This window comes from Macrotis lagotis, chromosome 2 (genome assembly GCF_037893015.1).
Source record: "Macrotis lagotis isolate mMagLag1 chromosome 2, bilby.v1.9.chrom.fasta, whole genome shotgun sequence".
Lineage (NCBI taxonomy): Eukaryota > Metazoa > Chordata > Mammalia > Peramelemorphia > Peramelidae > Macrotis > Macrotis lagotis.
The window spans coordinates 222,429,251-222,442,486 of record NC_133659.1 but is presented as its reverse complement, the minus strand read 5'-3'; the positions used below and the strand labels follow the sequence as shown (position 1 = coordinate 222,442,486).

Sequence of the window (13,236 nt, the reverse complement as noted above, 5' to 3'; positions counted from 1 at the left end):
TTAAAAGGCTGTCTGGATTTGGAAATAACTAAATAACTCTCATCTCTTCTAGGCCAGAGTAAAGAAAATAAAGCTAAGTTACAGAGCTATCATTGTCCTTGAAGAGATAATAGGAAGAAGAATCCCATATCTAATCAAGCCCAATTTCCAAAGCCTGAATGGCTTGAGCTATACAAGAATTTGAGGTTTAAAGAAAATATATGGAAATACAAAGGTATAAAGAAAACTAAAGAGTTCCATGTGTCCCAGAAGATGCCTATTTGAGGAAATTCAATGGGCAGGGTTCAGGGATATCACTAAGTCAAAAAGAGGCTTTGACCTGAGACCCAGGTACCCATGCAGAAAGACTCTTGCTTTCTCAGAGAGCAAAATAGCTTAAGAGAAATAACTCTGGCCTTGGATTAGAGAGTGAATTAACAAAGAAGAATAGAATAATCCCAGTTTATAAAAGGAATTAGTAAACAAGATGGCATACTATAGAAGTTCTGAAAGAGACAACAATACCTGAAATCATCAAGATAAATCAAAAAAGAAAAGGAAAAAAAAATCAGTACTATCTGTTACCTCATTGAGACTTCCATATACTTCAGCAAAATAATGTATATACGCTAATGGTATATGGGCACAATAGAGAAAACTGGAAAGGAAGAAGAAAATAGAAAAGTCTTAATCCCAGGGAAATGGTGTGGAGGTGAACAAAATTCTTTTCAATTGCCTAGGACAGAGATCCTCTAGTTCTTAATCCACCATTCTTTTTAGATCCCTCAGGAAGCTTATTGATTAAGGATTTGTTCTAGTGGATTCTGAAAAGGCAATCAAGGTTGGTGGGCAAGCCAGCCCTTGATGGCCAAACAAAAGGCTAACCAATGTTTCCAACAAGCTGGAATAACTCAGTCAATTAAAAAGTAGTTACTACTTTATGATGCGTATGTGGAATTGATATCTAATTCAAAAAGAGTAAAAACAGAGAAAGAAAACTATAGACCAATTTCCCTAATGAACACAAAAAAATTTTAAATAAATAGATTAGCAATAACTCAAAGATCATACACTATGACCAGGTGAGATTCATACCTTCATTTAAAATGAAGGACCAATTCAATATTAGGAAAACTATCAGCATGATTGACAATATCAATAAGACCAACATAAATTATATATTTATCTCAATGGGAAAAGTTTTTGACAAATATGAAATTCACTCCTATTTTAAAAAAATTATAAAGAAATAAATGTAACATTCATTAAAATATGTGATAATCTATCTGAAACCAAAAGCAAGTGTTATCTATAAAAGTTTATACTACAAGCCTTCCCAATAAATTCCTGGGTGAAATAAGAATGTCCATTATCACCACTATTCAATATTGTGCTAGAAATCTTAGCTACAGCAATGAGAAGCAAAAGAAAGGGAAAGAATTAAATAGACAATAAAAAACTTAAAACTATCAGTCTTTTAAAATGATGCAATGGTATACTTCGAAAATAGTTTACCAACTAAATTTCAACAAAGTTGAAATAATTAACAAACTTTAGCAAAATTGCAGGATATCAAATAAACATAATAAATCATCAGCATGTTTATATAGTATGAACAAAGTCCTGCAACAAGAGATAGAAAGAGAAAATCCAATTAAAATAAGTAAAGACAATATGAAATACCTACCAAGACAAACCCTGGAATTATATAAACACAATTACAAAATAATTTTCACACAAAGTCAGATCTAAACTGGAAAAACATCAATTGTTCATGGGTAGGTCAAGTTAATATAATAATGACAATGCTATCCAAATTAATTTATTCAGTGTTACATCAAACCACCAAAAATTATTTTATAGCACTAGAAAAAATAGGAACAAAACTCATCTGGATGAATAAAAGGTCAAACTGTCAAGGGAATCAGTGAAAATTGTGAACGAAGGTGGTCCAGCAGTATCAGATCTCAAACTGTATTACCACTGATGGTAATCATCAAAACAATCTGGTACTGGTTAAAAAACAGAACAGTGAATCAGTGGAATATATTAGGTACATAAAGCATAGCAGTAAATAATCACAGTAATAAAATCCAAGCTTCTGAGGCAAAAAACTCACTATCTGACAAAAACCACTAGGAAAACTGGAAAGCAGTTTGACAAAAAACAAAATATGGACCAAAATCTCACACTATATACCCAAGATAAGGTAAAAATTGGTACATGATTTAGACATAAAAGATGATACCATAAACAAGCTAAGAGAGTATTGAAATAAATTACCTATCATATCTATGGGAAGAATTTAGGACCAAACCAGAGATAGAGAGCAATATGGGATATAAAATGCATTTTTGATTATATTAAATTTAAATTTACACAAACAAAAACCAATGTATCCAAGATTTAAAGGAAAGCAAAGAACAGGGAGGAAATGTTTTAAGTTTCTCTGATAAAGGCTTCATTTCTCAAATATATATAGAGAAGTGAATCAAATTTATGAGAATACAAATCATTCCTCAATTGATAAATGGTCAAAAGATATGAACAGGCAATTTTCAGATGAAGAAATCATAGTCATATGGAAAAAAGTTCTAAATTCTTGCTGATCAGAGAAATGTAATTTAAAATAACTCTGAGGTACCACTCCCACCTATCAGATGGGTTAGTAAAATAGAAAAGGAAAATGACAAATGTTGGATATAGAAAAATCAGGATACTAATGCACTGTTGACAGAATTACAAATTGATCCAACCATTCTGGAGAGCAATTTGGAACTATCCCTAAGGAATTGTGCATACCTTTTGATCCTACAATACTACCACTAAGTCTATGTCCCAAAGAAATAAAAGAAAAAGGAACACTTTCTATATATGTACAAAAATATTTATAGCAGCTCTTTAGTGACTGCAATTGGAAAATAGGAGGATGCCATAAACTGGGGAGAGGCTAAATAGGTTTAGTATACAGTTATGATGAAATACCATTGTGCTATAAGAAATGACAAGCAGGATGCTTTCAGAAAACCCTGAAAAGACTTAGATGAACTAATGCAAAGTGAGCATAACTAGGAGAGCAGTGTACACAGTAAAAGCAATATCTTTGAGATGATAAACTGTGAATCAACTTAGTTATTCTCAGTAATACAATGATCTAAGACAATTCAGAAGGACTTATTCTATTCATCTTCAGAGAAAGAACTGATTGAGTTTGAATGAAGATTAAAGCATACTATTTTTGTTTTATTTTTCTTGGGTTTTTTCCCTTTTTTGGACTGTGTTTTCTTTTTAACATGACTAATATGGAAACATGGTTTACATGACTGCACATACAGTCAAGATGGAACTCAATTTAAAAAACATGTTAAAATTATTTTTACACATAATTGGAAAAAATAAAATATTTAAATAAAAAATTAAGTTGTTACTATCAATAAATACTTCATATCTCATAAGACCAGGCATATCACCAAAGTTTCTTAATAATATTAATGATGATAAATAGCTAACATTTATATAGTACTTACTACTTCAGTTGTTTGTCCTTTAAATTTGTCTTACCAATCAATACTAGATCATATGGTTGGTGATGTTTGTCCTTCATTCTCAAAGAATGACATCAGAGAGGTGGATTGCTATGATGCCAGTGAATTGGTTTTCAGTGAAGAGGTGCTGTGGAAAGTCACCAGCCTCACTTTGTCTTCTAGAGACATCCGGGTTCAAGGACCAGATATGGATCTGAACAACTAAAGATGCAGTTGGGAGACCTTGGCCTTTTAAAATCCAGGTCTTTCCCAGGTCACAGTTTGACTGAGGCAATACCCATTCAGTCCTTAAGGTAAGGTAAGAGAGAGATGAGGACAGGCCAAAAATGACCCCTTCCAAAAAATATCTTTATTATAGGGCAGTTAGGTGGTGCAGTGGATAGGGCACCAGTACTGAAGTCAGGAGATCCTGAATTCAAATCTGACCTCAGACATTTGAAACTTACTAGCTATGTAAGTCTGATTGCCTTGCATCCAGGGCCATCTCCAATCATCCTGATTCATATCTGTACTAAGTCACCGGACCCAGATGGCTCTGGAGGAAAAAGTAAGGCTGATAACTTGGCACAGACCTCCTCACTCAAATCCAATTCACATGCTTGCATGGCATCACCTCCCTAATATCATGGTCTTCTTCTTCAAAAAAAAACAAAGGACAAACATCATCTTTTAATAAATATTAAATAAAATAGTATTGTTATTCAAACTTCACTGTATTAATTAACTGTACGAATGAGTTAGTCTCTTTTTAGACTTTGGCAAAGTTAAAGGTCATTAAAATGTAAGGTTAAGATCTATCTTTTCAGGTATAAATGAAGCATTCTACCATCCTAGGGACCTAAGGCTTTGAAAAGCTCAAGTGCCAATGAAAAGACTAGCAAAGACAATCCTACCAGTTCATTTGCATGAGGCCCAACAGGAATCTGGGAAATGTACCAAGGTGGATGTCATGAGTTAGGTGAGGTGCCTCATTAAAGGAACCTAGCTCTAAAACCAAACAGAATTGTGGAACCAGAAATAACTTTCCTAGTCTCTGACAAACCTCAGAGCTAGGCCCCTGAGGGAGTAGAATAGAACTTCAGAGGCTTCTGTCAATCTGGCAAAGTTTAAAGCACCTACATTTGACTTGAGATTGGGAAGGATGCATAGTTCAACTGCTTACTGAAAATGTGACCCAGTTTATTCAGGGGATCAATAGATTCATCAAAGATGTCAAGACCTGTGACGAGTCAACTCAACTATTTTCATATACATATATATATATATAAAAAATTATAAATAATAAATGGTTGTTTTCTTCCTTCCACACTTTGTGTAGAGCTACCATAGTCCAACAGAAGAGTAATTTATCTACCACACCACCAACAGCAATATTTTTCCTACAGTAAACTTTGTAAAGACTTCCCAGAGAGAAAAAGGACACTGATGGGAAAGTAATAAACATTTATTGGACTCCTTCTGTGCTAAGATCTTTATAAGTGAGCCTCACAACCCTATGATTCTCCTCATTTTACAGTGGAGGAAACTGAGGCAGACAGTAGTTAAGTGACTTGTCTGGGATAGGTTTCTGAGACTGAACTCAGATCTTTCTGACTCCAGCCCCAGTGCTCCATCCACTATTCATCCAGCTGCTTTGTTGAGTCCAGATCTTCCACACATGCTCCCTATGTGCATGCTTCACTTCCACTGTATTTCAAGTCCCATCTTGGACTTCGAGTATATTCATGAAAGAACACACTTCAAGTTATTTTTGGGAAAATGCTTTGCAACTACTGTTCTTTGTAACTACTAGAACAGAAATTCAATTCTATTCCATTTGAGAAAAAGTCTTTTCTGAGTCTAATTTTGTCTTCTGGCTGATTGCTAATGGGAAACACATCAGTAAAAGCCAGTAAGCTACAGGGATCAGAGGAGTCATTCACAGAGTTACCTCTAGAACCCAAGTAGCAATCATCCCTATCTGCCAGGAAGAGTCCTCATTAGGAAGTACTTTGAACATAGTAAACTCTCTCTTCAAAATGAACGATTTAGGGGTGGCTAGGTGGCACAGTGGATAAAGCACCGGCCCTGAAGTCAGGAGTACCTGGGTTCAAATCCGGGCTCAGACACTTAATAATTACCTGTAGCTGTGTGGCCTTGGGCAAGCCACTTAACCCCATTGCCTTGCAAAAACCTAAAAAAATGATTTATCTTCATCTATACAATGGGTAAGGTAATTCCTGCCTTTTCAATGGTGGAGAAGGGGGGTGAAAGGAGGGAGATAATTTGGAACTGAAAAGTAAACATTTTTTAAAATTAAAAAATAAAAATATAGAATGAATGACTTCAAGACAAGGGGAAAAGCCAGGCAAAGAATTTGAAGAAGCATGAGTGGGGAGGGTGGTCAGGGAGGACAGTAGCATTGAAAAGACAAGATTGAGTTGGACTGAACTACTGGGTGTTCTATATGTTAATCTCCTTTTATATCCTTCATGTAGATGGCAAAGTGGGTAGAGCACTGGGTCCTGAAGTCAGGAGAACTTGAGTTCAAATTCAGCCTCTGATACTGTGTGACCTTGGGCAAGTCACTTAACCCTCACTTCATCTCATCCAAGGCTATCTCCAGTCATCCTAATGCATATTTATCCACTAGACTCAGATGGCTCTGGAGGAGAAAGTGAGGCTGGTGACTTAGTACAGCACCCCCTCACTCAAATCCAATAGACGTGCTTGTCATGACATCATTTCTCTTTTGTCATGGTCTTCTTTGAAAATGAAGGACAAGCATTAAAGTTTAAAAAGTCCCTTCTAAGCTCTATCTGTGGAGAGATGATCTCTAAAGTCCTTTCTAATTCTAATTCCAGGATACTATGCATTAGGTGTTACTATAAAGTTCTTTCCAGAATGAAATCCTATGAACTATGAACTATATTCCTCCATCTAAATTTGTCTTGTGTAGAAGAGAGAATCAAAGGGGCCAGTAATAAGGTGATGCCAAAAGTCTTACCGTCTCAGTACTGTCATGCTATTATTGTTTTCTGTTCTCAACTTATGGCAAGAGGATGTATACTAGGAAAATCTGACTCACCCCTGACTCCTAGTTCTTCCCACAATCCTCTCCATCTTCCACCCTTCTGCCAAAACCCCAACCTAATCAAGAATACAGGTTCTGCTTCCTTCCTACCAACCCATCTCTAAGAAACTCCCATACAAGAGATGATACCCAGACCTAATCCCCTACCCATTGGCTTATTTCCTTGAAGTGAGGGCAAGGATGTACCAAGTAAATGTTTAACAACCAGCTCTGCAAAAATATAAAATGTACACAGGTATGACACACTTTTATATTTAATCTGCATTTTAACAATTTCTCTATAACTTTCTTAATCTAAATATTCAAAAAACAATCAAACCAAGTCCTAAATTTTTTTTCCAAATAATATAAATGCTCACACTGAAAATTTAACAGCTCCATTCCATGAAAAAGAGCAAAAAAATGATGAACTTTCTTACAATCTTACCAATCATGCTCTTCTAAAGTCTCATACATTTATGAGAGTAGAGGGGAAAGAGAAGAAGAGGCAAGAGAATGAGAGAAACAATGAAGACAACAGAACCAATGACTTCATCCTTTTGGTTCCTGTGCATAAAGTGGGATGTCCCTCATAGAATTCTGGCTCTTATCTGGCTCTGTTTAATAAATGATGTCGCCTATAAAGATTTCTCTGGCCGTTCTCTTAAATTCTCTAATTGTTTCTAAAAAAATCTTTAAATAATAATAATAAAGATTAGTAATGTGTTCTCAAAAACCACATAAACACTAACTCTACATTTACATTTACTTCATGATTTCAAAGGTACTTTATCTTAATTTCAAGAACACTTGATTTGGAACTACATTATAATGCTAGCGTGTCACTTAATGTGTAACCTCAGTCAAGTTACTTGGCCTTTCTGGGCCTCAACAGTACAAGAAGGGATAATTACACCTCCACTACCTTACCCCATCCAAGGTAATTGAAAGCAAAGAAAGCAAACAGTTTCTTGTGAATGTTAATGTGCTATAATAAAGGGAGTTATTATTTGCCATATAGTTTATTACATGTCATATATGTCTATTCTCCTCCTTTCCACACCTTACTCTACTTATCCATTGCTATCAGCTAGTAATTTGTAAATCACAAAATCTCAGAGTTTAAAGGGATTCTTAATTTTTTTTTTTTAATTTTTGGAGGTGACTGATAGAACAGTGGATACAATGCTGGACTTGGAGTCAGGAAGACCTTACTGGTTGATGCCTCTGGGCAGGTCATTTAAACTGTGCTTGCCTCAGTTTCCTCAAATGCAAAATGAGAATAATAAGAGCAACTATCTGGAAGGGTTGTTGTGAGGACTGAATGAGATAATATTTGTAAAGCATTTAGGACAATGTCTAGAACATAGTGGACACTAGAGGAATGCATGTTTCTTTCCCTTCTCTTTCTTTTTTCTATATGTACCCTTCAGCATTCTGGTGAAGCTAATGAATCCTTCCTCAGAATCATATTTTTGAATGCCTAAAATACATAAAATTACAAAGGAAATCAATTACACTGAAATTTAGTTATCAAAATATTTAAAAAAAGAAACTTGTGATAATTTAATCTATCTAGCAGCTGGTCTAATAATTAATAGCACAAATAACAATGAATAAATAGTCATTTCAAAATCAGGATAAATCTATTTCAAGATGTGCAACAGTTATGTGTCATGAAAATATCTCTGATTTCTATTGGTGCCAAAGTTACCAATCCTACTTATACGATGGTGGGTTTGCTGCCCACAATAGTTAGGGAGTAGTAAAAAATAAACATGTAAATATTTTCCCATCCAAATTCAAAGAATTCCCATTTCCCCTTGGAATCTCCCTCAGAACCTCACTTTTAGAACCTTAAGCCCAATAGCCTGCCTTCCTATCCCAAGCAGAAATCCCTTCAAGACCCTTCACATGGAGTACACAACCCTTGCCTTGATGTTTATTAGTGTCATGGAAGGGAGGGTAGATCCTAGGGATTTCTATCATTCTAGTATAAGGAAATCTAGCAACTGGAAATGAATTTCTAGAAATCTAGTCACAATTAATCTGCTAGTAAATCTGGATTTTTTTTTTATTTTTGGATAGAACTCAATCATCCTACAAGGGTCTAACCATGTACTGTCATTGTATTTCACCTAGCTGCTTTTTCTCCCCATGGACTCAAAATAACTCTGAAATTTCTCATAAACTGAGACGTACAAGGAAGAAAGTGTTTGTTGTACTATTGTTTTTAAATCATTGATTGCTTTGGGTCATACAGTAAACTATGCTTAGAGTTCAGGTAGTGTGATCTCCATACACCAACACCATTTTCTGTCTCTTATTCCCTGGCTTCCTCAGCTAAAGCCCTAACTTATCCAAGAATTCTTTCCCAGTTCTACTTATTTTTAATGCCTTCCTCTTGAGATGATTTCTAATTTATTCTGTGTATAATCTTATTTGTACACTGCTGTTTACATGTTTCCCAGTTTAAACTGTGAGCTCCAGATCAACTGTTTATGTTTGTTTAGTTTTTTGCTTTGTTTTATTTCTGCCTTTCTTACAATGCTCCTACATAGTAGGCACTTAAAATACTCATACAATGACAGATTCCTCTATACTACCTCACCCACTTGAAAAAGTTTTTGAATCTTAGCTTCCCAAATACCAATTGGGGGATGAAGCATGAAGTTCTAAGAACATTGCCCCCTTCCACTTATCCTGTTCTCATAAAGAGATGAGTGTAGACAAATGAGATGTCTCAAAACTAGCCTTCTCTCCACTATTTTTGACCTTTCCACCTGATCCAAATAATAGAGGTGGGGGGGGGAATCTAGGCCTTGTCTTCTGCAGAAATCTGGAATGAGCAAATGTATCTCTCCTTATCCCTCCCCATATCTCCCCCCCACCCACATCATCAGGGGTAACAGCAACAGATCAAATAAAAATCCACTTTAAAGTATTTTTTTCTTCAACTTTGCTGGAAAAAGAAGACTCATTCCCACTGACAACTATTTTTTCTTCTTTAATCACTACATTGACACTGTATAATTACACTAATCACAGCTGTTTACACAAAATGTTGTGAAAGGCTTAAGAAGTCATTTTTTTCCAAGAGGGGAAAAATTTTTTCCCTGCCCCCACCTCAAACACAAACAGATGTTACGAGCGGTAATCAAATCCAACATATATTTCATATGCTTCTGTAAAGAGCAATCAAAGGAACAAGAAATTTTCTCCAATCTCTAGGTCTTAAAAATCTCCACTGTCCATCTCTAACTGCACCCTTTTAAAAGAACTCTTTCCTAGACAATCTATAGCTATTCATCCCACACTCAGTCAGTAACAATGACCTCTGCTTCCTACACAGCTGGATGAAGCTCACAGAGCCAGGAATATGCTGGGAATGATGTTAGAGCAGGGAATCTAATAGTTCAGGATTTATCTGACATTGTCTCAGGGACCCCTCTATGACAGGGACTGGGTCAGAAGAGCTTTACTGGGTGGGGAAGGGGAGAGAATGACATGTACTGGAACAGACAGAAAATAAGAGAGACAGAGTCAGAGAAAGAAACAAAGATAGAGAGACGGAGACTGAGGGAGAGGGAGACAGAGACAGACAGACAGACAGAGACAGACAGACAGAGACAGAGACAGAGTGTTTCTATGTGAATGCAAGGCCTACTCATTCCCCATCCCCAGAGCATCCAGGGTCCTGTAATAGGCGCCTATGGAATGATTCAGGACCAGGAGAGAAAGACAGCCCCTGAAGATTAGTTCAGGCTCCCAAAGCTAATTTTCCCTTTCATTTAAGGGCATCTGGGGCCCCAAATTACAGACATGCGGTAGCTGTTTCAACTCACTGCCTCATTTTGTCTGGAAAGCCCAGGGCCTATCTCGGCACTTCTAGTCTACAATTTAAGGGTACACTCTCAAAGCAAATCCCTTCCGTGAGAGGGTGACATGCAGAATCCTAAACCAAACTGTATTTCAGAGTTGTGACTGAGGGTGAAGGGCTGCGGTGAGGGACTCCCCTCCATTCCCCATTCTCTTTCCTCTCCCAACATATTTTACATTAAATAAATGCCTTCAGATCCAACCAGTCCCCTGGGATTCCCCTATATCCCCTAAGGTGGTAGGATAGAAGGCAGCCTGGCTACAATCTCGATCCAAATAAATGAGCCAACAGAGCCAACAAGGGAAAACACGATGAGGTGTCATTACTTGATAATTCCAGCCTGAGAACCTATGACATTTAAGATATATTCCAAGCAAAGTACTGTTTACCTCCTCAGAAGAATAAACACACACACACACACACACACACACACACATATATTATATATATTATATATATATTATATATTTTTTTCAAACAGGGTGTATTCTAGTAAGACTTTAAGAAAAATGAACCACATAACTCAGAAAACATAAGGCAGCTATGGTAAATAAAAAAAAAAAATTCCTTGAGAGGTTGATGCTGTTATGCTGCCTGCACTCCCAGCCCTATCACTGCCATCCCCGTCTCAATACATTCAGGGCTAGGAATGCAAAAGTAGACAGCCAATGTAAAATCACAGATTTGCTTGTGAAAGGTTGGAGAAATTGAGAATCTGGTCAGCACTTCAGGTGAGCGCAGTCTTAGGACAATGCTACAGACCAGAGCTATTGGACTGGAGATGAATTCATCACCCATGTGTTCCCTCCCAGAAAGAAGAGAAAGGTTGCCTAGGAAAATCAACCTCTGGTTTCATGCAACAGGAAACCTTCACTCAGAGCTCCAGGAAAAGGGTATGGAAGAACCCCAAAGTTTATTGGGGGGTTTGGTGTTTTATCACCATTATCACTGCACACCCCACACACCACTGCACAATCTGTCTGAATTAGCAGTTATAAATCGCTCTTCACTTTGAACTCAGAGGCTTTGCCAATTGATTTTGGGGAGGAGACTGGGGCAAGCATCTAGTCTAGTCCCACGCCAGTGAAAAGAAACACAGAGACGAGCATTTGAACCACATCTATACAATAATCTCAGTGTCAAGCGTCTTCCCTAATGTGCCACAGTCCAGGAATTGGGACCACAGATAACACCGGGTTCAAGGAGCCGGTAGACAGTCCTCTAAGGGAGTGGTGTTCAGTTACCTCATATCCAGGGAAGTTTTCTTGTAAAGAACTGTCACAGTTAAAAGAACTCGGATGTGCTGTGCAGGTTTGCAGGTCCCCTCACAAGTCCCACCACATCACTGTGAAATGCAATGGGCCTTTAAAAAAAAAAATGACCCAACTTGCTGCCTAATTTTTCTGCTAACCCTAATCAGGGTGAAGAAAAGAATTAATACCATGCAAAAAATAATAATAATCATCCTGGTAATAAAAAGAATTATAATTAGAACAACCATCAACAATTCTTGCAGGGCTTCTGGGGGAGACCTGCTCCAGAAGGAAAACATCACCATCAGCGGGCAAAGGCAACCGGACCAAGGGGTTTGGGGGGGGGCAGTCAATGTTCAACCAAACCAAACTAAAAAAAGAATCAGAAGGCCGAGAAAATCAGCTGTGAACAGAAACTAGCGAACCAAAACCAGGCAGGACTTACCAGGATCGAAGTGGGAGCTGAATGCAAAACTGGGATTGAAAAACGAAGACGACATGACTAGGGCAAGGAGCTTGGCGGACATTCTCATGGCAAAGCATAGGAGAGAAATGTCGGTTTAAAAAAAAAAAAGCAAAAAGCAAAAGTGAAAAAAAAATAATAATAATAATAAAAGAAGAGGAAGGAGGAATAGGCTGCGGGGGGAGGGGAGACGGGGAGGCTAGAGCCCTGGAATGATCACTGCCACAGGAGGTGCATGGGCACCCAGTGGAGGGCACACCGGGAGTCACTGCTGCAGCCCCTCCTCCATGCCATTCTAACGCATCTCCCGCTCGCAGGTATTTTTGGAGAATGGCCCCCGCCAAGGCCCCCCAGGAAAAGGCCTGAGGGGGCCGTCTCTGCCCTCTCTGCTCTCTCTGCTCTCTCTGTCCTGCCTCTCGCTCTCTCCCTTTCCACTGTGGGCAAAGTGGCTTTGCTTCTGCAGCGGCGGGGTGGCCCCGGGCTGGTGCAATCCAAAAAATATAGAAATAAATGTAAGTGGAGAGACGGAGATTTCTCCCTGGCTTTCCAGGGGGGGGGTGGGAAAAAAACAAGAGGGCATGCACAGGCGCGCGCGCACACCCACACAGGCGCACACGCGCGCGCGCCCACGGGGAGGTCGCGGAACCCCGGCAGGCGCGCACACGCGCACACGCGCACACGCGCCGCGGGCCGGCTCCTCGCGCGGCGCCCCGGGGGCCGCCCCTCTCCGGGGGGGGGGGGGGGGCCTCCTCCGAGCCGCCGCGGTAAGGCACGCTTCCGGGAGCGGGGGGGAGGGGCGGCCGCCGGGACAAGGAAGCGGCCGCCGCGCGGGAGGCGGAGGAGCGAGCCGCGGGCGGGAGCGGGCACGGCGGCGGCGAGGGCGCCGGGGGATGCCAGCGCAGGAGCTGTTCCAGTGCTGACCCCGGGCGGGCCGCCCGCGGCGGCAGCGCCATCTTGCAGCATAGCGCCGCGGCGGGGGCCGGGGGGCGGCGGGGAGCGAGGGGGCGCCCGGGGCGGAGCTGGCGCGGCCCAGGTGTCTCCCCCGGCGCCGCCTCCCCCCTCCC

The 13,236-nt window shown here is 39.4% G+C and overlaps 1 protein-coding gene across 4 annotated transcripts in view; it reads right to left on the bottom strand.

Moving 5' to 3' along the window:
- Positions 1–12,704, bottom strand: part of AATK (apoptosis associated tyrosine kinase) — a 209,951-nt gene extending 197,247 nt beyond the window's left edge. For all 4 annotated transcript variants that reach the window (XM_074224940.1, XM_074224941.1, XM_074224942.1 and 1 more), the window contains exon 1: positions 12,155–12,704. In XM_074224940.1, coding sequence (XP_074081041.1) covers positions 12,155–12,242 — 88 coding nt within the window. In that variant the 5' untranslated portion in view covers positions 12,243–12,704. The remainder of the gene's footprint in view (positions 1–12,154) is intronic.
- Positions 12,705–13,236: the final 532 nt, after the last annotated feature.